At 36.9% G+C, this 26,625-nt stretch overlaps 1 protein-coding gene across 19 annotated transcripts in view; it reads left to right on the forward strand.

The window, feature by feature from the left end:
• The window catches only part of EIF4G3 (eukaryotic translation initiation factor 4 gamma 3), a 311,606-nt gene that overhangs the window by 183,883 nt on the left and 101,098 nt on the right, over window positions 1-26,625 (forward strand). For 14 of the 19 annotated variants that reach the window (XM_059690919.1, XM_059690912.1, XM_059690915.1 and 11 more), the window contains 2 exons: window positions 7,066-7,174; window positions 15,152-15,991. In XM_059690919.1, the coding sequence (XP_059546902.1) occupies window positions 7,066-7,174; window positions 15,152-15,991 (949 nt within the window). Of the gene's footprint in view, window positions 1-7,065; window positions 7,175-15,151; window positions 15,992-16,086; window positions 16,236-26,625 lie in introns of those variants that run through there. The other 5 variants (XM_059690920.1, XM_059690914.1, XM_059690922.1 and 2 more) reach the window with 2 other exon arrangements.

Here is a 26,625-nt window from a genome sequence, read left to right on the forward strand (position 1 = left end):
CCTTGGACCAGAACATCAAACTCTTAAACTCCTATTTTTTCATTTGTATAATGTGATTGTACTATGTAATCTCAGAGTTCCCTTTTAGCTCTTAAATATCAAAGTGAGAAAGAAGGGGACATTTTTGTTTACTTTTCATCAGCATAAAAATCTCTCAGTTATATATCTGTTGTTAGCAATTAGGCACAAAGAATATTTCTAAATTAAGAAATGTGCTAGCTGCCTGAAAGTTGTTATGGAACCCTGTAGGGTAAAAATAAGTACATGATGCCAAAGCTTCCAAAATTGTCTGCTTCCAAAGGCATGGTGTTGTACATAAAATCACTTAATTTTTTTCATGAACTATCTACCTTTCTTCCTCTCCCTACTCCCTTTTGTTCTTTTTTCTTCCCTGTTAAGATTCTTTTCTGTTATTACTCTGATAGTGAAGTAGTTATAACTTGGGAGAATGTCCTCTGCCATAGGGTGTAGGGGCAGAGAAAAGGTTGGAAACTCTTAATTGCTGGCACATCTTAGGAAAGTTATAGCTTCTCCTGTCATTTGGGAAAATTCAAAGTCAGCAGGTTACTGAGATTTTTGAAGAGCTTCTTATAAATTTGACACCTGGAAACCTTAAAGAATTATAGAGTTGGGTTGTTGATTTCATCAGGTCTGTCTCCAAAAGGGTATTGTCTTGAATTTTTAATAAAACTAATGTTCTCCAGCTTCAGTACCTGTAGAAATTTTCTTAAACAAGAAAACAAAATTTGACTTAAGGTTGCTTTTGAGATATTTTATCTCCTTTTGGAAGCCAGGGGAGGGAGTTTGTTTTAAGTTGTTTTGGCATTCCAATAATGATCCACTTATGAGAATTAATAACATTAAATTTTATTGTATTTTAAATGATTCTTTGTTTTTACTTGAACTACGTTTTTTCATAAATCTTCAACAAATTTTGTGAAAGCCTTTGCTGTTATGCAATAAAGTGCTATTATTAAATATAATGGTATTATTTTACTTTAGATACTCTAAGTCTGAATCCTAATTATAAAGAAAGTGTGACTCAAATTTTTGCATGGACAGCAAAATTTCTCTCTTACCACTTACTACCAGTCTTACATTGAACATTGCAGCTTGTAATCATCTTGCAACCATGATTATAGTTGTAGGGGGTCACAAGTATTGTAAGAGATCTCAAGAAACTATCATATTCAGTCTTTTATCTATTGTTGAAAATGTATTTTTAGAATTAAATGGAATGAGTTTTGTATGTTTAAAAATCATAAATCTTCATTGGAAAATAAGAGTAGTAAAGAAAGAAATTGTAATCTTAAATCTTACTGAGAGTTAATCATTTTTACTAGTTGGTGAATAACCCTCAGACAATTTTTAGTACATATATGCATATATCCATATCCATATCTATAATTTAATGTATTTGGGTTTATGCCATTTTACTAGTGTAACTACCTTTCTTTTTTCTATGATCATGCAGAAATGTTCATGTTTGACTATAGGTATTATAATTTTTAAGACTACATGATATGTCTTTGTTTGGAAGTACTCTATTTAATTGATGGGTATTACTTTTCTTTCCTATTTATCACTAATATAAACAATACTGAGCGAACAACTTTACCTATTTTTGGGTTATGGTGTTGTAACCTACCCTCCAGAAATGTACCAGTTAATCCACCACGAGCAGTAGACAAAAATACCCCTTTCCTTGCATATTGCTTATTTGATAGATATTTTAAAAATCCCATTTAATTTTTATTTTTTGATTTGTGGAGTTAAAAATTTTGATGTGTACTGGTTATTTGTGTATATGTATGAGTTATCTATTCATGTCTTTTGTACACATCTCTTTTGGGGAGACTATTTTTTTTCTGAGTTGATTATTTTCTGATTTATAAGCATTCTTTACATTTATAAGTATGTTAAAGAAATCTCTTTGACATGCCAGTTGCTCAGATCATGAGATGTCATTTTTAAATCCTCTTTATGTTACTTTCAAGTCCTATCCGACTCATTCTTTACCACCTTCACTGCTATTGTACTCTAAGCCACTTTGACCTCTCCCCTGGACGACAGTAACTTCCTTACTCATCTCCTTGTTTCTGTCTTACCTCTCCTCTGTCTATTCTTTTTTTAAAAAAATTTTATTGTGGCATAATTGACATATAAAATTATTTTAGCTTCATGCATACAAAATGATTTGATAGACTTCTGTATATTGCAAAATGATCACCAGAATAAGTCTAGTTAATATCCATTAACCATACACAGTTACAAAAAGTTTCTTTTGAAAGTTTCATTTCTTTTGATATCTACTCTCTTAGCTTCTGTTAAATTTGCAATATAATACTATTAAATACTAGAGGCCTGGTGCACAAAATTTGTGCACTTGGGGCGGGTGCAGTGTTCCTCAGCCCAGCCTGTGCCTTCTAGTAGTTTGGGAGCCCTCAAGGGATGTCCGACTGATGGCTTAGACCCAAGTGGGCCTAAACCCAAGCGGGCCTAAGCTGTCAGTCGGACATCCTTAGCACTGCTGCAGAGGCAGGAGAACCTCCTGCCACCGCTGCTGCACTCACCAGCCCCAGCCGTGAGCCCGGCTTCTGGCTGAGTGGCGCTTCTCCTGTGGGAGCGCACTGACCACCAGGGGGCAGCTTCTGTGTTGAGCATCTGCCCCCTGGTGGTCAGTGCATGTCATAATGACTTTTCATTCTGCCATTCAGTCGATTTGTATATTAGCCTTTTATTATATAGGATAGTCATCATACTGTATATTACATCCTCATGACCTGTTTATTTTATAACTGGAAATTTGTGCCTTTAAACTTTTTTTTTACCCATTTCACCCACTTGCCTCTGGCAACCACCAATCTATTCTTGACTGTGAGCTTAGTTTTGTTTGTTTGTTTGTTTGTTTGTTTTTAAGATTCTTCATATAAGTGAGACCATACAATCTTTGTTTGACTTATTTTAGTCAGTGTAATGCCCTTTAGGTTCATCCATGTTGTCACAAATGTCAAGATCCGTTCTTTTTATGGCTGAGCAATATTATATGTATATGGTTTATCCTTTAAAATGTTTTCCTTGATAGAATATAAGCTCCATGAAGCCAAGGATTTTTGTCTGTTTTAGTTATCAGTGGGTTCTCAATATTTTGTACATGGTAAACACCAGGGGGAAACACATGCACACCTTTCTAATGAATGAACTGGGAGAATTTTCTCCCACTTAGTAAAGAAGCATGTTTTGGTCCTTTTTTCTGGAGTCATTTATTGTTATTTTACTTCTCAATCCTCACAATGTTTCTCAGTGGGTGCTGTGCTTGGTTGTTCTCAGGATTTATATGTTAAACAACAGGTATTTGTTCAAGGATTATTTAAAGTCATTGAATAGCACTTTGAAAAATCAATTAGAGTCAGCTCATTGTATGCATGGGCAGAGTCAACCAACTATAGTTTGAAAATATTTAGAAAAACATGTTATAATTGTTGCTGACATGTACTATGTGTTAGGGCCTATGATGGTTGTGTCTGAACTGAACATGTACACTATTTTCTTGTCGTTATTCTATAAACAATACAGTGTGACAACTGTTTGCATAGCATTTACATTGCGGTACTATTATAAGTAATCTAGAGATGATGTAAAATATGCAGGTGGACGTATGTAGGTTTTATGCAAATACTACATCACTTTATAGAAGGCATTTGAGCACCCCCAGATTTTGGTATTCATGGGGCTCCTAGAACCAATCCCCAGTGTCTGCTATATACCTAAAATAATGAAATGTGACATATTCAAATAGCTTCTTAAGATAACAATAAATTATATCAGAGTTTTGCTAATATTTGTATACTATTTGGAGTCTCTGGCTTTCTTTCAGTAAATTATAGGAGTTAGCAAACATTTTCTGTAAAAGACCAGATAGTAAATATTTTCAGCTTTGCAGCCATAGTTTCTTTAATTGCTGTCATTGTAGCATGAAAGAGGCCATATACAATATGTAAATGAATGGCTGTTTCAATAAAACTTTATTTATGGGCACTATAATTTAAGTTTCCTGTAATTTTCATGTGTCAATTAATACTGTTCTTTTGATTTTTTCACCAACTATTTAAAAATGTAAAAAGTTCTTGTTTCATGGGCAGTTGAAAAGCAGATATGTGTTCCCTGGACCATGGTTTGGTGACTCCCTATCTATAATTACCTCCGTATTTACGCATCCTGTCATACACAACATTAAAGTAGATAGTAAGGAAGTTGGTCTCTGAGTAGAAACTGTATAGGCTATATAAAGGCAAATGGATTTTAAATTGTACAAAGAATACTTAAGGACAGTTCAAGATTTTGTTGCCTGTTTCACCTGTTGATAAACATTCTGTTTAAAACATTAATTCCTACAGTGAGCCCAAATCTACCATTATCCCTTAAGGCCAGTACTTCAAATTTAATATATAAATCTTTAACAGAATAGATTCTCAAGTAGAATTCATAAAGGAAATTCATTTCTTGGATATTATCAGATATCTAATATCTTGGCATACTTTTAAGTTCCTTTATCAAAATGAGAATTGGTGTTTATTTTTCTGCCAATCAGACCTTTTAACTCTGACTTCCTGGTCATCTTTATTGGCTTATTTTATATTTTGATACCAATTGCCCTTCCAGAATCATTTTTATCCATTTTTATATCCACCAATAATGAAAATGACTAAAGTGTAGTGATTTTGAAATTCCTTAAAATATTCTCAGCAGTGTAGATCATATACCCAAATTCTCTAGCTACCCAAAAGCTTCATTTCCTTATAGGGTTCAAAATTCATACGGTATTAGATGTTATTTTTTTTTATGTGACGTTCTGAGTCACAATATCCAGTGTGTTTCCTGATTTTTCTGATTTATCAGTTAGTTTAAATAAGCCATGATTATTTGTGCTTTGGAAAGATGAGGAACTCCTTTGTAACAGACTATAGATACTAGGAGTAACAGACTATAGTTATTAGGAGAGAAGAATTGAAATCAGAGGTTAAGATAAAGTTTGAGATTATCATAAATTAAAAAGACTCTAAAACAAGATTAAAGTATTGAATTATATATCATGTTAATGTGCTATATTTTTTTGGTACTATCAGAGGCTTAGAAAATGTTAAAGTTCAAATGATTTTTAGTTCCTTTTCATTTTACAGTTAAGGAAACTGAAGTACTTTTCTAGCATTTTTCGGCTATATAGCTATGTACTAGATGCCTGAATTTTGAACTGTGATTTAACCATGTTATCTCATTCCTTCCTTATAAATGCTTTATGCATAAGATCTTCCCAGGACTTTGTTAATTTAAAAATGTCTGTGCAGTTGCCTCTTTAATATGATTGAAGGTGTTTTTAATCTTAGATTGGAAAAGCTCTCCGATCTTTATGTATAGGTATCATGATCCTTTTATTGTCTTAAACATGTGACTTTATCTATGGATGTTATTTTGGTGACCTACTTTTAGCAATTACCCTTTTTTTGAGGGGGGATATTAATTTCCTAGGCAATTGGAGTAGTTAATAGTATCTTCCTTTCAGGTAAATGACACATTTTACAGTTCTTTTTTTCTTGGGATGTGGATAACTGTTCAATAAATGCTAAGTAATGGAATCTTTCCATTGTTCTGGAGCTATTTTCAGCCATAGAATTGAACTAAGTTTGTATTTTCATGAAGCCTTTCTAATTTTTGAATTTTAGTAATACAGCCCCCCCCCCCCTCCACTGGAACTAAAGATTCAAAGAAAATTAATCATGGCTCTACTGTTCATTTATTTGGCCATGATTCAAAGTGAAACAGTAACTTCATTTTTTATATGTGGAAATATAATTTTAGCAGTCCATTTAGAAGTAATTGTGGAATATAAGCAGTTTCATAATCTCATGAATAGGTGAAATAAGAATTTCCCCTGTAATAAAATAAATGATGTGTCTAAACTGAAATATTTTATTTTATATTCCCACTATACGTGAGACTTAACTGACTTGAAAATGTTTTTATGAACTCTCACTTTTAAGTGTCCCTATCCCCCCCCCAAATCATCTATACCTAAATCCCACCTATCCAAAAAATCTAAAACAAAACAAAAAGAAAATCAGAATTATGCAGGGAGCTCTGCTCTGATAGCACTGATGGAATTCAATGTCAGAGGCTGTGTCTATCAAAAACTTGACTTTAGATCTCCGAGGAGAGACACTGCTTTGTTTTGTGGCTTTTGTAACCTTCCAATCCAGAACAAATACCTGCCTGGAATGTGATGTAGAATGACTGTCTGTGTCCTTTTCTTGTTTAATTCTTGTTCCCTCTAAGTTGAACAATGGCTGCAATTTTTTCAACCTACTCTGCTAAGATTTTGGTAGGCACTTTTTATTTCAATATACTGGCTGAGTGAAAATAAAAATATCCGCTAAGATATTTTTAGTCTGATTTCTGACTGTGAAGAGATATTATCCTTGACTCAGAAGCTAAAGACATTTTAAAGGTGAAAGTTCCTTTAGACACTTTGCAAGTTGCATTTATCTATGTGATAATATGGACAAATGACAAGGATCACCCCTCAGTATTGTTTTCTTGAACCACTAACTGGTTTTAAAACCCATCGTGCTTTGTCCTGCTTTTGGCAGATGAGTTACTTTGCTAGGTAGTTTATAAGTGAAGTTGACCAAAACCCCTTTGGTCTTTGACTGGGAGGCTGTGACCTTTCAGATGTGACCTCTATTGTTAGGTTGAAAGTCTCTTTCTCCTTAGAAGGAACACTACTGAATGCATTGTACTAATGATTGTTGTGCTGTCTTCTCTTGCTGTGGCTAATAGTAATCATCTCTTTTCCTTTCCCTTTCCTGCTGCCTCTTTCCTTCCCCATCTTCCCATATACTTTTTGAATTTATTAAACTGGCCTATATATTTTTTCCTTGCTTTCCTTTTTTCTTTTTAATTTTGTGATCTCCTGTTCCACTTTGTCTTCCCCACTTGGCTTGGGTTCCATATTGCTAGTTTTTATGTTCGCACGCTCATTATCACCCTTTTTTGTACTTCAAATCCCAGCAGCTGCCCAGCCAGGTCCCCGAGCACAGCCCTGTGGTTTATGGGACTGTGGAGAGCGCTCATCTTGCTGCCAGCACCCCTGTCACTGCAGCTAGCGACCAGAAGCAAGGTTTGTGTATGACTGTTTTCCTCCCTCTTATCTTTACTCTCTTTTTATATTAATACACTTTCCTTAGCATTTAAGAGTGAGAGTAAAACATTTAAGGACTACTTAGATACCCACTTTTAACAAAGCTTTGAGTTTGAGAATCACCGTGTTCAGCATCTAAGAAATTAAAGTAGGTGTCATTAGTAAAATTTTTTCTACATTAATCTTAATGCCTCAATGTCAGTATATATTTATAAAAGCTTAACTGCCTTAAACTTTTTCTGCAACAAGGTTGGGAGAATAAATCAAAGCATGTATTGCTTTACAAGAAGAACAGTTTTATTGATGTATTCAGTATGTTCCTGTGTGTCCTGCCATTCTAAAAACGATGTTTCTTCTTAGAAGTTTGGCTTGTATGGCCTTAGTTGGGGATAATATTGAGTTCAAACACTGACTTCATCATGCACTAGCTGTTTGGTCTCACTGGTCATTATGAGTGTGTCTTAGTTCCGTCACCTATAGAATGGAATAAAGAAGACCTACCTCACAGGGTTGTTGTGGGGACAAGCCTAGCATCTGAAATGGGCTTAAATTACAGCCATAACTACTGACACAGGAATCATCCTAAGGCCTCTGTACCTATTGACTTTGAACGTGGAGTGCCAGATGTTTGTGGAAATAAATAAATCCCCTTGGATTTATAATAGAAAACATTAAGGGAAATCTCACTCCAGAAAGTGGGATATTACAGTCTCTCTTTGATACCTCATTGGGTTTAGGTTGACTTTAGCTAAAATAAGTTCTGTGTTATATTTGTTTTATAAGATCATTTTAGCCCACAAGGCATGCTTCTAAAAGTTGCACTGTCAAATACTTCTTTCAGCATTGTTCCAATTAGAGACTCCTGCATACTTAAAGCTAAATTTTTTAATGTTAAAGTAATTCACCATGCAGGAGTGTGATTCATAGGTATTGAGGAAAGCCACTTCCTAGTCCCAATGATAATTCAGTTTTCAGTCAAAATTTAGAATGCTTTCAGTCTGAGTGGAGAATAATTTTCAAATTATTCCCTTCCATACTACTTCTTTACTTTTGCAGTTATAATCCTTTTGCTAGTTAGAATTATTCTAAACATACTGAATACTTACTATGCAAAAAAGCCTTTAAATATATCCTCTATGCAGACTCTCTCCATAGCTGGGCCATGCTAAAGAGTTCATAATATTCCTTGATGATGATAGCTCTGACCTGCTAAGATTTTTAGTTGTTAGATCAGTGATGGCGAACCTATGACACGTGTGTCAGAGGTGACACGCGAACTCATTTTTTTTTTGGTTGATTTTTCTTTGTTAAATGGCATTTAAATATATAAAATAAATATCAAAAATATAAGTCTTTGTTTTACTATGGTTGCAAATATCAAAAAATTTCTATATGTGACACGGCACCAGAGTTAATTTAGGGTTTTTCAAAATGCTGACACGCCAAGCTCAAAAGGTTCACCATCATTTTGTTAGACACTTGCATTTTGTCTCATATAGCCCTTGATTTTCAGAAGGAAGAATGCAGAATTCTTGGTTTCCTCTGTTTTTTATGCTTTGTGGAAATTTGAATAATAAAAACCAACATTTTTAATTGACATATGATATTGATATGGGTGAATTGGAAAATATTTCAGGTTACCTTTATGAAAAGAAAAACACTTTCATTTCAAGTACATAGAGCTGATAAATAATTCTTTGGGACTACTACTGTCTTTCTCTTAGTGTCAACTACCTTTCAGAAAACTCAGTGGTAGTTATAATTTTCTACTTGAAATTCTACCAATAGCTTGCCAATATATAGAATAGTTTTTGAAGAAGTATTTTTTATTACTTATTTATTTTTAATATTTTAATAGATTTTTGATAGAGAGAGGAAGGGGAAAGGAGAAAGAGAGAGAGAAACATCCATGTGGGAGGGAAACATCCATCAGCTGCCTCCTATTACATCCCCTACTGGGAAACTAATAGGGAACCTTTCAATACATGGGACAGTGCCCAACCAACTGAGTCACACTGGTCAGAGTTGAAGGAGTATTTTTTAAAAAAAATATTTTTATTGATTTCAGAGAAAGGGAGAGGGAGAGAGAGATAGAAACATTGATGATGAGAATCATTGATTGGTTGCCTCTTGCATACCCCCTACTGGGGATCGAGCCTCTAACCTGGTGGGCATGTGCCCTTGATGGAATCGAACCTGGGACCCTTCAGTCCACAGGCCGACACTCTTACCCACTGAGCAAAACTGGCTAGGGCGAGGAGTTGTTTATATAATTCAGATAACATTAGAAAGGGGTCATTCTTTTTCTGAAAATAATTTTTTTTTTTAATACTCACACGAGGATATGTTTTTGTAAATTTTAGAGAGAGAAACATCAGTGTGAAAGAGTTGCCTCTCAGATGTACCCTGACTGGGACTGAACCTGCAACATAGGTATGCCCTGACCGGGAAATGAACCCATAACCGTTGCATGGGATGATGCTCTAAATAACTGAGCCACCTAGCTTGGGCTTCAGAAAATATTTTTTAAAATTTAAAAATGTCCTTTTGAAATTAAAGTAGGATATTAAATATACTATTTCAAAAATTGGTATATTAGCTCCAAGAATCAATCGATTATGTATTCTGCCATCAGATTGGTTTTTCTATCCAATGGAAATATCATTTCTGAGGGTTTGTCCTGGATAAAATCTACCATGTTAGCCCTGAAGTCTCCAACCATTTTGAGTCACTCAAATACCTCTTTTTTCAGAAACCGTTTTGTTTTCTAAACTGAAAGGCTATGATTTTAGCACTTGCTAACTATATGACCTTGGACCTATGACTTAATTTCTAAGTCCCTCAGTTTCCCCATCTGTAAAATAGGAACATAATCATGTTTACCCCAGTGGCAGTTGCAAGAATTAAAGAATATTGTGTATTTATGGTATTTGACCCAGTTCCTGGTACATAGTAAGTGCTTATTTGATAAATGTCGGCTGCTATTAAGCTTCTGGTTTTCAGAGTTTTTGACATGAACAGCTAGAGTGGTTACATGAAGATCTAAAGACCCAGGAAAAGACCTCAGGTTGGTGTGTAGAGAGAAAGACTATTGATTTTTTTACAGAGAGGACGGGAGAGGGATAGAGAGTTAGAAACATCGATCAGCTGCCTCCTGCACATTCCCTACTGGGGATGTGCCCGCAACCCAGGTACATGCCCCTGACCGGAATTGAACCTGGGACCCTTCAGTCTGCAGGCTGACGCTCTATCCACTGAGCCAAACCGGTCAGGAGAAAGACTATTGAATGAATTAAAATTTCAGCTGGTGTTGATTGTATAAAGACAGTTTAAAATCAGCGGTCGCCAACTGGTGGTCCGTGGACCACAGATGGTCCGTGAGGTCAGAAAGGTTGGCGACCACTGGTTTTAATGATTGTTGTTTGCTGTTTCGGGGGAAAGTGCATTCAGCCCAGTGTATTGAGGATAATTAAATACAAATAAAAGTTTTTGTGCTTTGGTCTTAGTGCCTTTTGAAAGCATTTGGTGTTGGGTAGGTATTTAGTGAATGGCATTTTGTTGTAATCCAATCACTTGTAAAGCAATGTAGCTCAGTTGAGGTTGTTCTGGCATAAGGACAGGACTATTCTCTGTTAAGTGAGACTGTCCTTCAAATTGCGGGATGCTTAGTATTTTTGGTCTCTGCTCATTAGATGACAGTAGCACCCTCTCAGTCATATAAGGCTCATGACAACCAAAAGGCACTCATCTAGGCAGTTGGTTCCACCACAATATGAGAATAAAAGAGAGTAGTATTTTCTTTCTTTCCTATATGACATTCATTATATTTATTATATGTAATGAGAAAGAAAAAGTATCTTATCTCATTATCAGAGTCATTGTTAATAAATGTCCCAGACTTTCACATATGCATATATGTTAGTATTATATATATATATATATATATATATATATATATTTTAAATATATTTTATTTTTTTACAGAGAGAAAGGGAGAGAGATAGAGAGTTAGAAACATCGATGAGAGAGAAACATCGATCAGCTGCCTCCTGCACATCTCCCACTGGGGATATGCCCGCAACCCAGGTACATGCCCCTGACCGGAATCGAACCTGGGACCCTTCAGTCCGCAGGCCGACGCTCTATCCACTGAGCCAAACCGGTTTCGGCTATATATATATTTTTTATTTGTTTGTTTTTATCCTCACCCAAAGATGTTTTATTGATTTTATAGAGAGAGGAAGTGGGAGAGAGGAAAACATTGATCAGTTGCTTCCCATATGTGCCCCAACCTGGGTTCAAACCCGCAACCTAGGTATGTGTCCTTGCTGGGAATCCAACCTACAACCTCTTGGTGCACAGGATGATGCTCCAACCATCTGAGCCACCCAGCCAGGGCATTATTATATATTTTTTATTGATTTATTTTTTGTTTTGTTTTTGTTAATCCTCACTCAAGGATATTTTTCCATTGATTTTTTTTTTTTGAGAGAGAGAGAGAGAGAGAGAGAGAGAGAGAGAGAGAGAGAGAGGAAGGTGGGGAGGGAGGGAGGGCGAGAGAGAGATAGAAACATGAATGGGAGAGACACATTGATTGATTGCCTCCTGCATGCACCCTCTTCCACTCAAACCTACAACCCAATATGTGCCCTTGACTAGGAATCAAACCTGCGACCCTTCAGTGCTAGGGCCAATGCTCTAACCACTGGCAACAGCAGCCAGGGCTATATATTTTTTGTTACCAAGTTAGATTTATGCTCTACATACAGTTTTGTTCCATGCTTTTTTAAAAAAACTTATCTTTTGTTATAAACTTACCATATTATTACATGCTTTTTTAAAAGCCTATTTTAAATCATTAGATACTATGCCATGATATGCCCAGACCATCATTCCTTTATAAATCACTCATTGTTACACATTTAGTCTATTTCTCTTCTTTTTGCTATTATATTGTTGCCTTAAATATTCCATATCTCTGTCTCTTTTCACTCTTACATGATCTTTTTTTTTTTAAATTCTTAAAAATGGAATTCCCGTAAGTTCCTAAAGATGGCCAAATGTTATAAACATTTTTAATGCAGTATATTAGGTTTCAAATAATCTTGGCTCTGCAAAGCATTATCTTAATAATAAAATCTGTGTTCTTTATTTAGATCTACTATATTATACTTTTCAGCTTTCTGTATTAAAGGCTGTATTTGTGTGTGTGTGTTTTAAATTTACCGATTGACTTGAAAAAGAGAGAGGAAGGGGGAGAGAGAGAGAGAGAGAGAGAGAGAGAGAGAGAGAGAGGAGGAAAGGAGAGGAGAGGAGAGGAGAGGAGAGGAGAGGAGAGGAGAGGAGAGGAGAGGAGAGAAGAGAGAGAAACATTGATTCATTGTTGCACTTATTTATGCATTCATTGGTTGACCCTTATATGTGCCCTGACCTGGGATCAAACTCACAACTTTGGCATATCGGGAAGATGCTCTAATCAGCTGAGCCCCACCAGGGCTTTAATGAATGAATTAAGGAACTTAATATTTCAGAATAAGGAGCTCTCAAAATAACTTTTTGTTTCTAATTTGTTTCATTAATGTTAGATTTTTCTCAGGGGTTTATAGAAGTTTCAGTCTTATGTCTCATTTTGTTTGATTGTTGTCACATATTTTATTTCCTATTAATGTGAGAATTATTATTTTCCACTGTTTAATTTACTGCACCTATGTATAAAGAGTGTTATTGTGATGTGCTTTTACAATGTTATCCTGTAATCTGGATGCTTGACCCATTCATTAGCAATTATTCCATTGAATTGGAAATTATTTTCATCAGAGGTATTTTAATAAATGTTTATTTGTTATATATGTGGCACATATATATTTCTTTGAAATATTTTTGTCTCTTTCCCTGGCAACTTAATCTGAGGGATTTGACAGTGAGAGCCTATTGATCTTTTCTCCATTATAATAAACAGGCAGAGTTCAATTTAAAAAGCACTGACCTTTATGCCCTTAAATTAAAGTGAATTTTAAGTCTAGTAAAAGTAGTTGCAGTGAATAAATTAGCCTTTAACAACCCACTGGTAATATCTATTGTCTGTTTATCTGAGTAACAGAGTGTGTTTTCTTTGACAGACTGGGTTCACCACAATTTATTGTAAAGACCCATTTTCATTGATGCCTAAAGATTTCTGACAGAGAAAGAAAAGTCCTTTTCAGTGTAGATTGTTTTTTATAGGGCTTAAAATTTTTGTTTGCATTTGAAAACATAACTCATGAATATCTGCTTTTCCACTAGAGCCACTAAGGAAGCACAAGGTTAGAAAAAAATTTGAATCTCCTTTGGGTTTCATTCCCACAAGGATGAATCATATCAGCTTATCTAGAATTTTAAAATATGGAAATTCTTATGAATTAGAGTTTCTTACATTTTCTGGTACCTTTATTATAATTATCAATTTATTTCTCTCTTGCTCTTGCTATTCTTTCTGTGTCTATACAGAGACATGCATTTTACATATTATACTAAAATGTTTCAGACATATATGTTAAGTGTTCTTTTTTTATTGGACTTGATTATCTGAATATTAATTGTTTTCTCCTTAAAGAATTTATTTTTATAATGAAGGCACAAGATGAATTTTCAATTTTATGCCTTTAACTTTTAAAAAGTGAAAGTTTAATTAATTTAGAGATGAATTTTTATGTTCAGGAACTTTACTTTGCTGATTGATAATAAATAAACAAGTAATACATGTTCTTTATAAAAATTCCCCAAAGTGTAGAAATATATAGAATAAAAATATCCTATATAATAAAGAAGGAATATGCTAATTGACCATCATGCCCTCACAAGATGGCGGTGCCCACAGCCACAAGATGGTGGCACCCAGTCCCCTCAGCCCCGCTGGGGGCCTCGGGTCCTCCTGCACCCACCACTGACAGGCTCAGGCAAGCAGAGCTGGCCAAGGCACAGGCAAGCCTCTGATGGTGGCTGCCCAGCTGCTCAGGGCCGGCCTGAGGCTCAGGCAAGCCTTGGATGGCCGCTGCCCAGCCACCCAAGGCCAGCCCAAGGCTCAGGTAACCATTGCCAGCTGAGGCTTGCGCTGCCGGCAGTGGCAGCAGCAGAGGTGTGATGGGGGTGTCGCCTTCCCCTGATCACCGGGTCACTTCCCACCCCTGAGGGCTCCCGGGCTGTGAGAGGGTGCAGGCCGGGCTGAGGGACTCCCACCCTGCCTCCAGTACATGAATTTTCATGCACCGGGCCTCTAGTCTATTTATAAAAGTTTAAGCTTTGATGTGTACTGACCACCAGGGGGCAGAAGCACAATGCAGGAGCTGCCAAGCTGCAGTCACTTGGCAGCGGCAGTTCTCAGGTGACACACCCGGAACCAGAGAGGAGGGAGCCCGATTCTGGGGTGTGTCACTCGAGAACCGCCCTCGCAATCTGGGACCCCTCATGGGATGTTGGAGAGCCGGTTTCAGCTCAGTCCCTGCAGGTCAGGCCAAAGAACCCTACCAGTGCACAAATCTGTGCACTGGGCCTCTAGTCAGTCTATAATAATTTAATCTCTATTTGCCCTTGAACTATCGTGCCACTATAGTGTATCCTTGGTAGAATTTCTACAGGGAACAAGATACAGTGGAGATGGAAGTTATCACTACCTTAAGGAAAAGACCCACTCCCATTCCAAGAATGATTTAGCTTCAATTTTAATGAGCTTTTTCTTTGTAATCTTGTCATAATCATTTGATGAATTGATTCTCCTCCAAAACAAACTGTATATGTGATAGTGGATATAACTAGAAAAAAAATGACAATGTTTTTGAAGTGGTAGATGTCTAATACTTTGGTCTCTCTTCTGCTACCCATGATTTAGGGTAAGAAATGAAAAGAATTGGCCCAAAATAATACAATATAATCTCTGATCCAAGAATTATTCTTAAAACTGTTTTTTTGTTTTTTTCCCAGAGGAGAAGCCAAAACCAGATCCAGTGTTAAAGTCTCCTTCCCCAGTGCTTAGGCTAGTCCTTAGTGGGGAAAAGAAAGAACAACTGGGCCAGATGTGTGAGACTACTGCAGCAGTGTCCATACCAGAGCTTCCTCTGCCTCCATCACCAGCTGCTGTTTCTCCAATTGCCCGAAGTTCAATTGCTTCCCCCACTTCTGCTGCTCTTAGTAGCCAGCCAATATTCACCACTACTCTAGATGACAGATGCGACCTCTCCTCCTCAAAAGAAGATACAGTTCCTGTACCCAGCCTCACATCTTGCACAGAAACATCAGGCCCTTCGCAAACTGATGTAATTGATGATGACATATGCAAGAAATCTTGTAGTGTAGCTCCTAATGAGATTCCACTAATTTCTAGTACTAACCTAATTAATGAGATGAATGGAGTTAGTGAAAAATTACCAGCCATGGAGAGCATTGTGGAATTAGTAAAACAGGAGGTGTTGCCATTGACTCTTGAATTGGAGATTCTGGAAAATCCCCCAGAAGAAATGAAAGTGGAATGTGTTTCAGCTCCCATCACCCCTTCTACAATTCCTTCCTTTTCTCCATCTCCTCCAACTCCTCCTGCTTCTCCTCCTCCCACACCAGTCATTGTTCCTGCTGCTGCCACTGATGTTGGTGCTGCTGGTGCTCCCACTGCAGTCCACAGAGTCTTAGAAGAGGATGCGGGCATAAGAACTTGCTTTAGTGAAGATGTAAAAGAGATTCAGAACAAAACAGAGATAGAAGCAGATGGGCAAACAGAAGAGATTGTGGAGTCTCAGAACTTAAGTTCAAGAAAGAGCCCTGCCCCAGGTAAGCTATTCTGCCATTAATTATGTGCTTGCTGAACATAAAAAAGAAGCAGTATTTGAGTTATTTTTTAATTGGCTACTTTCCTTGACTTCCAGAAACATCAAATGAATGCTGAAATTCCTAGTCTGATTTCTTCAATGGTGTATTTATGTTTTAGTGCAGCCTGCACAAGAGTTGCTTGCTCCATTGTATAAAAATGCAAATGAAATTTCAAATATACAAAATGCCTCCAAGGTATTTGTCACTCATCGTACATGTGTTTCTTGTTTTTATTTTTTTGCCTTGTTCATATGAATCAGTTCCTCAGTGGTTAATTTTGTTGCTTTGGGGCTGGAAACCAATTAAAACTTTCATGGCCGGTAGTCCCTAATCCCGTCTCCTCAGAATTTTGAAACCTAGTCCATCCTAAACTTAAAGGAACTCCTTTATGCAAGACCTCTTTAATCCTGGATTTAGGAAAATAGCTATCAGAACGTTAAAGGTTTATAACTAGTTCTGAAAAATAAAAGTGCTCTCTTTGATTGACTTGCAGATAAGTTTAATGCTCTTCCACATTTTCTTTTAAAAGTTTTATTTTCTCCTGTAATTATCATTATTATTTTGTCATTAATATTATCAATGCATTGTGTTCTTCCCAATTCAAAATTATTTCTTTTTAATAGACCATCACCTAGGATCTTAGGAACTAATCATTGGATTTTTAAAATTTAAATCAAAAGTTATCTGAGACTTATCAACCACTCAAGTTATTAGCACATAGAATATGGCTTTTAACAAGTCACATAGCCCATGTTATTCAACGTTGCCCTACACTGTATAATTTGCTTTCTCTATACCTGTCAAATTAAGTTATACAATTTGACAATGAGTACTCCCCAGCAGTTGATCTAGATATGCACTAGGGAGGTTTTAATCACCAGCATCCCCAGTATTGTCTGTTTTGCGCTCTCTGATAGGGAAGCTTGACAAGTCAAAAACCTGATCCCTACTTTTAAGATGTAGCTTTCCCATCCAGCTCAATTTTTGAGGCCATTTCCTTATAAATGTCTGTGGAAGGTTTCTGGTTTCTTGGAACAGTAGAACATCTAGTTGAACACAGTAAACTCGAGCAGAAAAGTAAACAATGCAAGGCAGGGCAGGGAGAAACTTATCATAAATGTTTGTAAATCACCTGTTTCCTCAACAGACTGGCTTCCATTGGCATCGGTATTCCTAATACCATCACTATCTCAGGAACATTTGTCCTTAGTAGGATGATGACCTACAGCTTTTTTGTCAGTCACTCTTTGAAAAAACAGTCTTGGTTTTGGTATGAGTACAGGTGAATGTCCCCCAAAGATCACTTGTTTGTTGGAGAACTGATTTGTTTGACCCTTCATTGTTTTCAAACACCTACCTGTGAGTTGTCATTCAATAACTACTGATGTGGTAGTTCCAAAAATAGGAGAGGCTAGTGAGAACAAATTTTAAATGAACATAACAAAGAAAAACAAAGCAATCACATGGAATTCAAGCCATGCTTCAGAACTGAAATAAGTGTAAAACAAGACTGTACCAAAGTCATACTTCCAGACAGTCATTCTTCGTATAAGCAGTCTGTCCGTTAAATGGCCTGACATTGCAAGGCAGTGTTCATGGATAAATGGACGAACAGATTTTGGGTTCAAGTAAACTTCCTACTATGGTACATTTGTTTGAAATGCAAATACCCTTGGAATTAGTAATGTAAGTTACCAGTACCTGAGTGAGAGGATATACAGGTTCTTTTTTGTAAACCAGAGGATAGCTAGACAAGAAGAATTTGTCTTTTGCTTGATTAGGGATGAGGTAGAAGTTAGTGATGTCAGAAAGTAACATGTCTTGGCATTTTTCTATTTTCATGATTTTTTGACCTAAAAATGTATTTTAAAGGAACTGGAAATTCTGTAATTTCCCTTTGTATCTTAACACTGCTCAAAACCCATAGTAAATGAACCTCAAGAACCCATGTAACTCTAGCATTTTTTAAAATTATGAAGCTACCAGAAACATTCCTGACCCTCACATTTCTGTACAAATATTTTTAATGTTATGTCACAAAAGTTAACAATGAAAATTTTAAATTATTCTTTTAGATATGTCCCCCTGAAATTGTCATATTTTTTTTATTGTTTAAACTATTACATATGTCTCCTTTTGCCCCGATTGATTGACACTCCTCCTGTCCACTCCCACCCCTGAGGGCAAGCCCCCACAGGCCCAGTCTCCATGTCCATTGGTTATGCTAATATGCATGCATACAAGTCCTTTGGTTGATCTCTAACCCACCTCCTTCCCCTGCACCTTGTCTCTGGATCTATTTTTGTTCATCAGTTTATGTTGATCATTATATTCCACATGAGTGAGATCATGTGATATTTATCTTTCTCCGACTGGTTTATTTTGCTTAGTATAATGCTCTCCAGATCCATCCATGCTGTTGCAAATGGTAAAAGTTCCTTCTTATTTTATAGCAGCGTAGTATTCCATTGTGTAGATGTACCACAGTTTTCTAATCCATTCATCTGCTGATGGGCACTTAGGCTGTTTACAAATCTTAGCTATTGTAAATTGTGCTGCTATGAACATAGGGGTGCATATGTTCTTTCTCGTTGGTGTTTCTGGATTCTTGGGATATAGCCCTAGAAGTGGGATTACTGGGTCAAATGGGAGTTCTGTTTTTAACTTTTTGAGGAAACTCCATACTGTCTTCCACAGTGGCTGCACCAGTCTTCATTTCCACCAGCAGTGCATGAGGGTTCCTTTTTCTCCACATCCTCGCCAGCACTTGTCATTTTGATTTGCATCTCTCAGATGATTAGTGTCTTTGAGCATGTTTTCATGTGTCTCTCGGCTTCTGTATGTTCTCTTTCGAAAAGTGTCTATTTAGGTCCTTTGCCCATTTTTTGATTGGATCATTTATCTTCCTTTTGTTAAGTTGTATGAGTTCCCTATAAATTTTGGAGATTAAACCCTTATTGGAGATAACATTGGCAGACGTTCTTCCATGCAGTGGGCTTTCTTGTTTTTTTGTTGGTTTCTTTTGCTGTGCAGAAGCTTTTTATTTTGATGTAGTCCCATTTGTTTATTTTCTCCTTAGTTTCCATTGCCCTAGGACAGTGGTTCTCAACCTGTGGGTCGCGACCCCTTTGGGGGTCGCCTAAGACTATCAGAAAACACATATATAATTACATATTGTTTTTGTGATTAGTCACTATGCTTTAATTACGTTCAATTTGTAACAATAAAATTGGGGTCACCACAACATGAGGAACTGCATTAACCCTTTTCGGTCCAACGTGGAGGTTGACTCGACAGACCAGGCGCTAGGAGCAGGTCCAACGTTGACTGCAAACCGGTTCAACATTCAATCCCATCAATTAATTTGGACCAGACTGTTTGAATTCCAAAAATAAAATTGGACCACAAAGGGTTAAAGGGTCGTGGCATTAGGAAGGTTGAGAACCACTGCCCTAGGAGCTGTATTAGTAAAGATATTGGTATGACATATGTCTGATATTTTGCTGCCTATGGAGTCTTCTAAGATTTTTATGGTTTCCCATCTTACATTTAAGTCCTTTAACCATTTTGAGTTTGTTTTTGTGTATGGTGTAAGTTGGTGATCTAGTTTTTTTTTTTGCATGTAACTGATCAAATTTCCCAGAACCATTTATTGAAGAGACTGTCTTGACTCCATTGTATGCTCTTGCCTCCTTTGTCAAATATTAAGCATAATGACTTGGGTCTATTTCTGAGTTCTCTGTTCTGTTCCATTGGTTTATATGTCTGTTCTTGTGCCAGTACCAGGCAGTTTTGAGAACCATGGCTTTGTAATACAGCTTGATATCTAGTATTGTGATCCTTCCAACTTTGTTGTTCTTAGGGTTGCTGTGGCTATTCGGGATCTTTTTTTATTCCAGATGAATTTTTAGAGCATTTGTTCTAGGTCTGTGAAATATGCTGTTGGTATTTTAATGAGGATTGCATTGAATCTATAAATTGCTTTGGGTAGTATGAGCATTTTAATGATGTTGATTCTACCAATCCATGAACACGGTATGGTCTTCCATTTGTTTATGTCTTCCTCTATCTCTTTTTTCAATGTCCCGTAGTTTTCCGAGTACAGGTCTTTTACGTCCTTAGTTAAGTTTATTCCTAGGTATCTTAATTTTTTTGGTACAATGGTAAATGGGATTTTTTTTTTTTTTTTTTTTTTAGTTTCTCTTTCTGTGACTTCATTATTGGTGTATAAAAAAGCCATAGATTGCTGAGTGTTAATTTTGTATCCTGCTACATTGTCGAATTCATTTATTAAGTCTAGTAATTTTTTGATGGAGTCTTTGGGGTTTTCTATATATAGTATCATGTCATCTGCGAATAAGGACAATTTTACTTCTTCTTTTCCAATTTGGGTGCCTTTTATTTCTTCTTCTTATGTGATCACTGTGGCTAGCACTTCCAGTACTATATTGTAAAGGAGTGGTGAAAGTGGGCATCCAGTTGTCATATTCTTAATGACTCCAATCTTATTTGTACTTACCCATTTACTGTACCTTATTTACTTTGAGAGATTATTAAATCGAAACAATTTGGTGTAGATCAGTCTTTTGTTGTTGATTTTGAGAGTAGTTCTGATTGCTTCACCTGAGGATGAAACACTTTAAAGCTGACTTCAGAAACCATTTGCTTTTCATAGGTGTGATGCATAAAAATACACAGTAGTTGATACTTATTTAAAGCAGTAATTAAAGTTAGACATTATGAGTGTGGTCCCTCCTCTTCTCTGGAAAACACTTTCTTGGAACTAGTCTTGATCATAATTCTGACTGGAGCAAAATGCAATTCTGGATGCGTCGGTGTTGAAGAGTAAGCCCCGTAAAATGAGAATTGTGGGTATTTATCTTCAGTGTATTCTGAAAAGCCAGCACATTCAGAAATAAGCCAGACTTTTGAATACTTGATTTATATATCACTGCAATAATTAAATGTGCCAAAACCTATAGGAAGTTGTATTATGATTTCTGTGTATATTTGGTGAGGAAGGAAAGAGAGTTTCAGAACTTGTGGAAAAACAATCCCCACTCATCATCCAGGAATTCATTTTGTTCAATTTCCTGAATGTATATACTGTAACATGAACTTTTACACTTTTTAAATGGTTATTTTTTATTATCTGTTTGATATTAAACTATTATTTGAAATTCTTTTGGCAGAGAGAGATTTGTAATCTTTCCATTTTATCTTCTGGCTCTTGCTCACAGTGCATTGTTTCTTTGTGTATTTAATAAATTTGTTTTATTAACTCATCATTAGTAAATTTTCCTGGATATAGATTGAGGGCAAAACCTCTCAAAGCAGGTTTGTGTTTACTTTATTTACCACATATCTTGGAACTTAATCTGAGTTTAGTATCTTTAAATCTCTTTTTTTCCTCTTTCTATTTTTTTTAATAAAATGTAATTGTTGTAATTTTCATTATTGATTTTAGTGAGAGAGGAAGGGGTAGAGAAAGAGGAAGGGAAGGAGGAAGAGGGAGAAACATTGGCGTGCTTCTCATATGCACCCCAACCAGGGACCGAACCCACAACCTGGGCCTAACTAGGAACTGATCCAATCACCTTTCAGTGCACAGGACAACACTACCAACTGAGCCACATTGGCTACAAGGCACAAAGTGTGAAGACATTCTGTGTGGATACTATTTTTCAGTAGTACAGTCGCTGTCCACCTGGCTGACACCAGACGTTCTTCCTCCTTGTCATTACTCTGTGTTGGTTTACTAGTTTATTTTGTTTTGTTTTATCTACTTTTTCACTGAGGCTATCACTCTTATTTTTGTGAGAATCTCAATTCCAAATCTTCACTTTGCAGGGATTCAAGATCTCAAATCTCCCACATGGATATTAAAACGTAAACTTCGTTTTAGGGACTGACACAGCATCCCATGTCCCCTGGAGTTTATGTAGTAGCTGTAACAATTGTAGCAACTAATCTTGTTATGTGGCTTCCAGGAGTTTTCTTTATAGTGTTGTAAGCTCCGCTAAGATTGAGGGATGGTTTCTAGATTCTGTAGGTTGCAAGATGAGAGATTTATTTCTCAAATGGAGATATGATTTTATGTTTTGAGTGATATTAATAAAATATTGATCCATATAGCCAATCAAATTGATGTTCTTTCTTTTGGTTTCATTTTACCTTAATATAAAAAGAATATAATTTAATTCACGAAAAATGCTTTGATGATAACTCTTGATTTATTCTCTCCAGTAAGAATATTGAAAGTGCCGAAACCGGTTTGGCTCAGTGGATAGAGCGTCGGCCTGCGGACTGAAGGGTCCCAGGTTCGATTCCGGTCAGGGGCATGTGCCTGGGTTGCGGGCACATCCCCAGTGGGAGATGTGCAGGAGGCAGCTGATCGATGTTTCTCTCTCGTCAATGTTTCTAACTCTCTCTCTCCCTTCCTCTCTGTAAAAAATCAATAAAATATATATTTTAAAAAAATAAAAAGAATATTGAAAGTACTTTAAAAGGAATAAAATATAAGTGAGCATAAAACCAGAGGAATAAAAATCTTTCAGTGTCAATAGATTAACCTGAAAAAGACTCATTTTTAAAACCATGACCTGACCGTCAGCAACCAGGAATAGGGAATTTCACATTTATTTTTGCCTTCACTCAACTTACACCTTCTGACAACTATTTGAAATATCCCTGGAAGATTAAGTTGCTGGGGCCAAAAATAGATCACCAAAAGTGTCCCCCAAGCACAATCCCTCTCCTAATGTACAACCTTATAATTTAACTTCTCATATTCATCTAGAGCAGGGGTGGGGAACCTTTTTTCTGCCAAGGGCCATTTGGATGCTTATAGCATCATTCGGGGGCCATACAAATTATCAGCTTAAAAATCAGCCTGCTCTATTTGTCCAGACATTTAATTCACTCACCCCTAATGCCTTGGCAGGACCAGACCAAACGATTTCTTGGGCCATACGGACCTTGGGCCAGATGTTCCCCACCTCTGATCTAGAGAAATATGTTGTGGAGCCTTTGGAACAGGACTTCCTCAATATAGTTCTAGTTTCACATCATCTATCAAAACCAGCAGAAACTTCAATTCTCCTTCTCAGAGGTTTGAGTCTGAGTTATCCTTAGGGATAAATAAATTAAAATTATTAAAATTGGTTTTCCCTGCCTTTATTGTGTGTGTGTGTGTGTGTATGTGTGTGTGTGTGTGTGTGTGTGTGTGTGTGTGTGTGATTAATCCTCACCCAAGGATATTTTTTCCATTGATTTTTAGAGAGGGGGCTGGGGCATCAATGCAGCCAGGTCTTCCCTGCCTTATTTGCAAAAAATATTTTTAACAAAGCTGCTTTAAAAGTAAATTTCTGGCCCGGCCAGCATGGCTCAGTGGTTGAGCATCGACCTATGAACCAGGAGGCCACAGTTCAATTCCCAGTCAGGGTACATGCCTGGATTGCAGGCTCTATCCCCAGTGTGGGGCATGCAGGAGGCAACTGATCAATGTTTCTTATTATTGATGTTTCTATCTCCCTTTCTCTCTGAAATCAATTAAAAAATATGTATATATTTTTAAAAGTACATTTCTGCTATATCATTCCTACTTTCATTTGCCTTCCACAGTGAAATCTTAAGCATTCTCTGGAGAATACTGGTGCTGGGTCAAATTCTACCTTTCAGATGCTGCAAAATGAGCCCAAACACCTGATGGTTGAGCTTACTAACAGGCTCAGGTGCCAAGCCTCTGGCAAGCACCTTGCACTGTTCCTTCTTGCCTCTTCATTTGATATACACTTACCCACTATTTACAGTAGTTCATTTCTTTGCAACATGAGCCCCAAAGTTTCATTCACTGGATGTTAATTAACTTAGTCATGCATATCTCCATGAATAGACATAGATTCTTTGTTCAGAATTTTCTCTTAGTAATGGATCCATGCAAAAAGAAACCATTGTATTTACTTGCTTCCAGTCAGGGTAATCCAGACAGTTTAGGGGAATGCCATTCTTTCAGGAAAAAGGGAACTATTTTCAGGAGAACCTAGCCCTGCTAAAAGCTTTCCCTTGCCCTGACTGCTGTGTTTCAGTGGTTAGAATGTCGGCTCGTGCACCAAAGGGTTTCGGGTTCGATTCCTGGTCAAAGGCATATACCTGGGTTGCAGTTTCCATCCCTAGCCCCAGTCAGGGCAGATGGGGGAGGAAACCAGTCCATGTGTCTCCTACATCGATGCCCCCCCCCCCCCCCCCGCCATCCCACCCTTCCATTCTCTCTAAAAATCAATGGAAAAATATTCTTGGGTGAGGATTAATAATAAAAAAATAAAAGCCTTCCCTTTCTCCAATATCTATCTTGACCTTGCACACGGTCTTGAGGACCGTTTTCAATACCTTTGACTAAGTAGTTTTCCCTGCTAATGCAGAAAAATCTCTAAAATGCATTTCCTTAGATATATATCTTCATTTTCTTTTGCTGTCTTGATAGTACTTAGTAATTTAGTTACAATCATAATAAAGTCCCCTTATTATGTTTACAAAGCTTTTTCTCAGACATGCCAAGTATGAATTTTATGATTTAAGCAATTATTCTGGGGATATAATTATTCCTAATTTGCTGATAACAAACATAAGCCATGGAATAGTCATTTGGGTTTCTCAGGGTCACAGGAAGAGTTACAACCCAAGCCTTCCTTTACCTCACATTTATATTATTCTTTCTGACATGCTTTCCACATGGCTATAAAGTTCTTTTCACATTTTCAGGACTTAGGGACTATACATTTATGTTTGTGACCCAGGTTCAGAGGAAGATGTGAAAGCCACCTGTTTCAACCACAAATAGTAATGAGTGACTGGGCGATGTCATTGTTCTGGGCACTTGAGATTCATCAATGAAGAATCCAAAAATCCCTGCTCTAGTTGTTATCTTAGGAAGTTTTAAGTGCTGTAAAAGTAAGCAAGCAGGGGAAGGAATGCTGGGAGGGTCAGCAGGTTGTACAACATGATCAGAGGTGTAGGCCTCAATAGAAGATGAGGCTTGAGTAGAGATGGAGGAGGATGTTTAAGCCACTCCTTTACCAAAATCTGTGATTTTTCTCATGTTTTCCCTTTTTGAGAAATAGTGCTATACCCTATCTTCTCTATTCTTTTTTTAATATATATATATATATTATTGATTTTTTTTACAGAGAGGAAGGGAGAGGGATAGAGAGTTAGAAACATCGATGAGAGAGAAACACTGATCAGCTGCCTTCTGCACATTCCCCACTGGGGATGTGCCCGCAACCAAGGTACATGCCCTTGACTGGAATCGAACCTGGGACCCCTGAGTCCGCAGGCCGAAGCTCTATCCACTGAGCCAAACCGGTTAGGGCCTTCTCTATTCTTAAATTACAATAGGCAGAGCACTCCTGGACAAGATCAGACCACTGTGAATGCAAGTGCCTCTACAAATTCACATTCACCCCTAGCTATATTTTTTATGACCTTGTTATAAAATCATTTACTCAACCCTCTTTTCCCTCAGAAAATGGCATTTTATCATTCCTTGTTAAGAAAAAAATGAGTGTTCTGAGAATACCTTTTTCAACCTTCTGCCCAAGCTATAAACCCGTCTTTATCCAAACTTTTGTGTCTATTAGCTGTCCCTTGTAGTCTCGTGCGTGTGTGTGTGTGTGTGTGTGTGTGTGTGTGTGTACTGCCCCACTGTATACTTCTCAGTATGAATACTCTAAACTCACTTTCTCTTCTCATACAAACTTCTCAAGAAGAGTCTACCATTTCTGCTTCTACTCTGTGTACTGTTCAACTCATATAATCTGATTTATGCTCCCCACATGCTAGTTGAACTTCCTCAGCAGGATTGCAGTAGACATACGTTTTAGCTTATTGGTCTTTTTATTGCATTTAACACTATTGATTGCTCTTTTTTTCTTTTATAGTTAGAATTGTTGAGCATAATTTATATGCAGTAAAATTCATGCTTTTTAGCATTCGCTTCTGTGAATTTTGACAGACTCAGAGTCATATAATCACCACCACAGTCAAAATATAGAACAGTTCCATTACCCAAAAAATATTCCCTCATATTTGGGTCATGTTATAATTTTCTTATTATTCAAAATATTCCTCCTGCATGATTTCATCTACTCTAATGGTAGATGGCTTCCAATGATATTTAATGATGACTTCTAAATTTTTATCTCCCATCTGAATTTCTCTTCTGAGCTTGTCTTATATTACCAAGTGCCTGCCGATTATCTCCACTTGAAAAACCCAAGTCATCTCAGACTCAACCTGTCCAATACCAAACTAATCACTGTGTCTCTAAACCTGTTCCTGTATCTCAGTTAGTGGTGCTGGTTCTAATTAAGCCAAAATCCTGAATCCACTGTTGATGGACTTCTCCCTTGAGTTGTTTTTCTCTCATATACAGTCACCTGACAGGGTTCTCTGATTTTACCTGTTGTCAAATTCGTCCCTTTTTTTTTCCTTCTACCACTGCGTTAGACCTGCACTTCTATGTGGGTGCCACTTATTTCCCTGGCTCCAGTCTACAAGTTCATTCTCTACCAAGCAGTCATCTTTTCAAAAAAAAG

The sequence above is a fragment of the Myotis daubentonii genome, chromosome 3 (assembly GCF_963259705.1).
Source record: "Myotis daubentonii chromosome 3, mMyoDau2.1, whole genome shotgun sequence".
NCBI lineage: Eukaryota > Metazoa > Chordata > Mammalia > Chiroptera > Vespertilionidae > Myotis > Myotis daubentonii.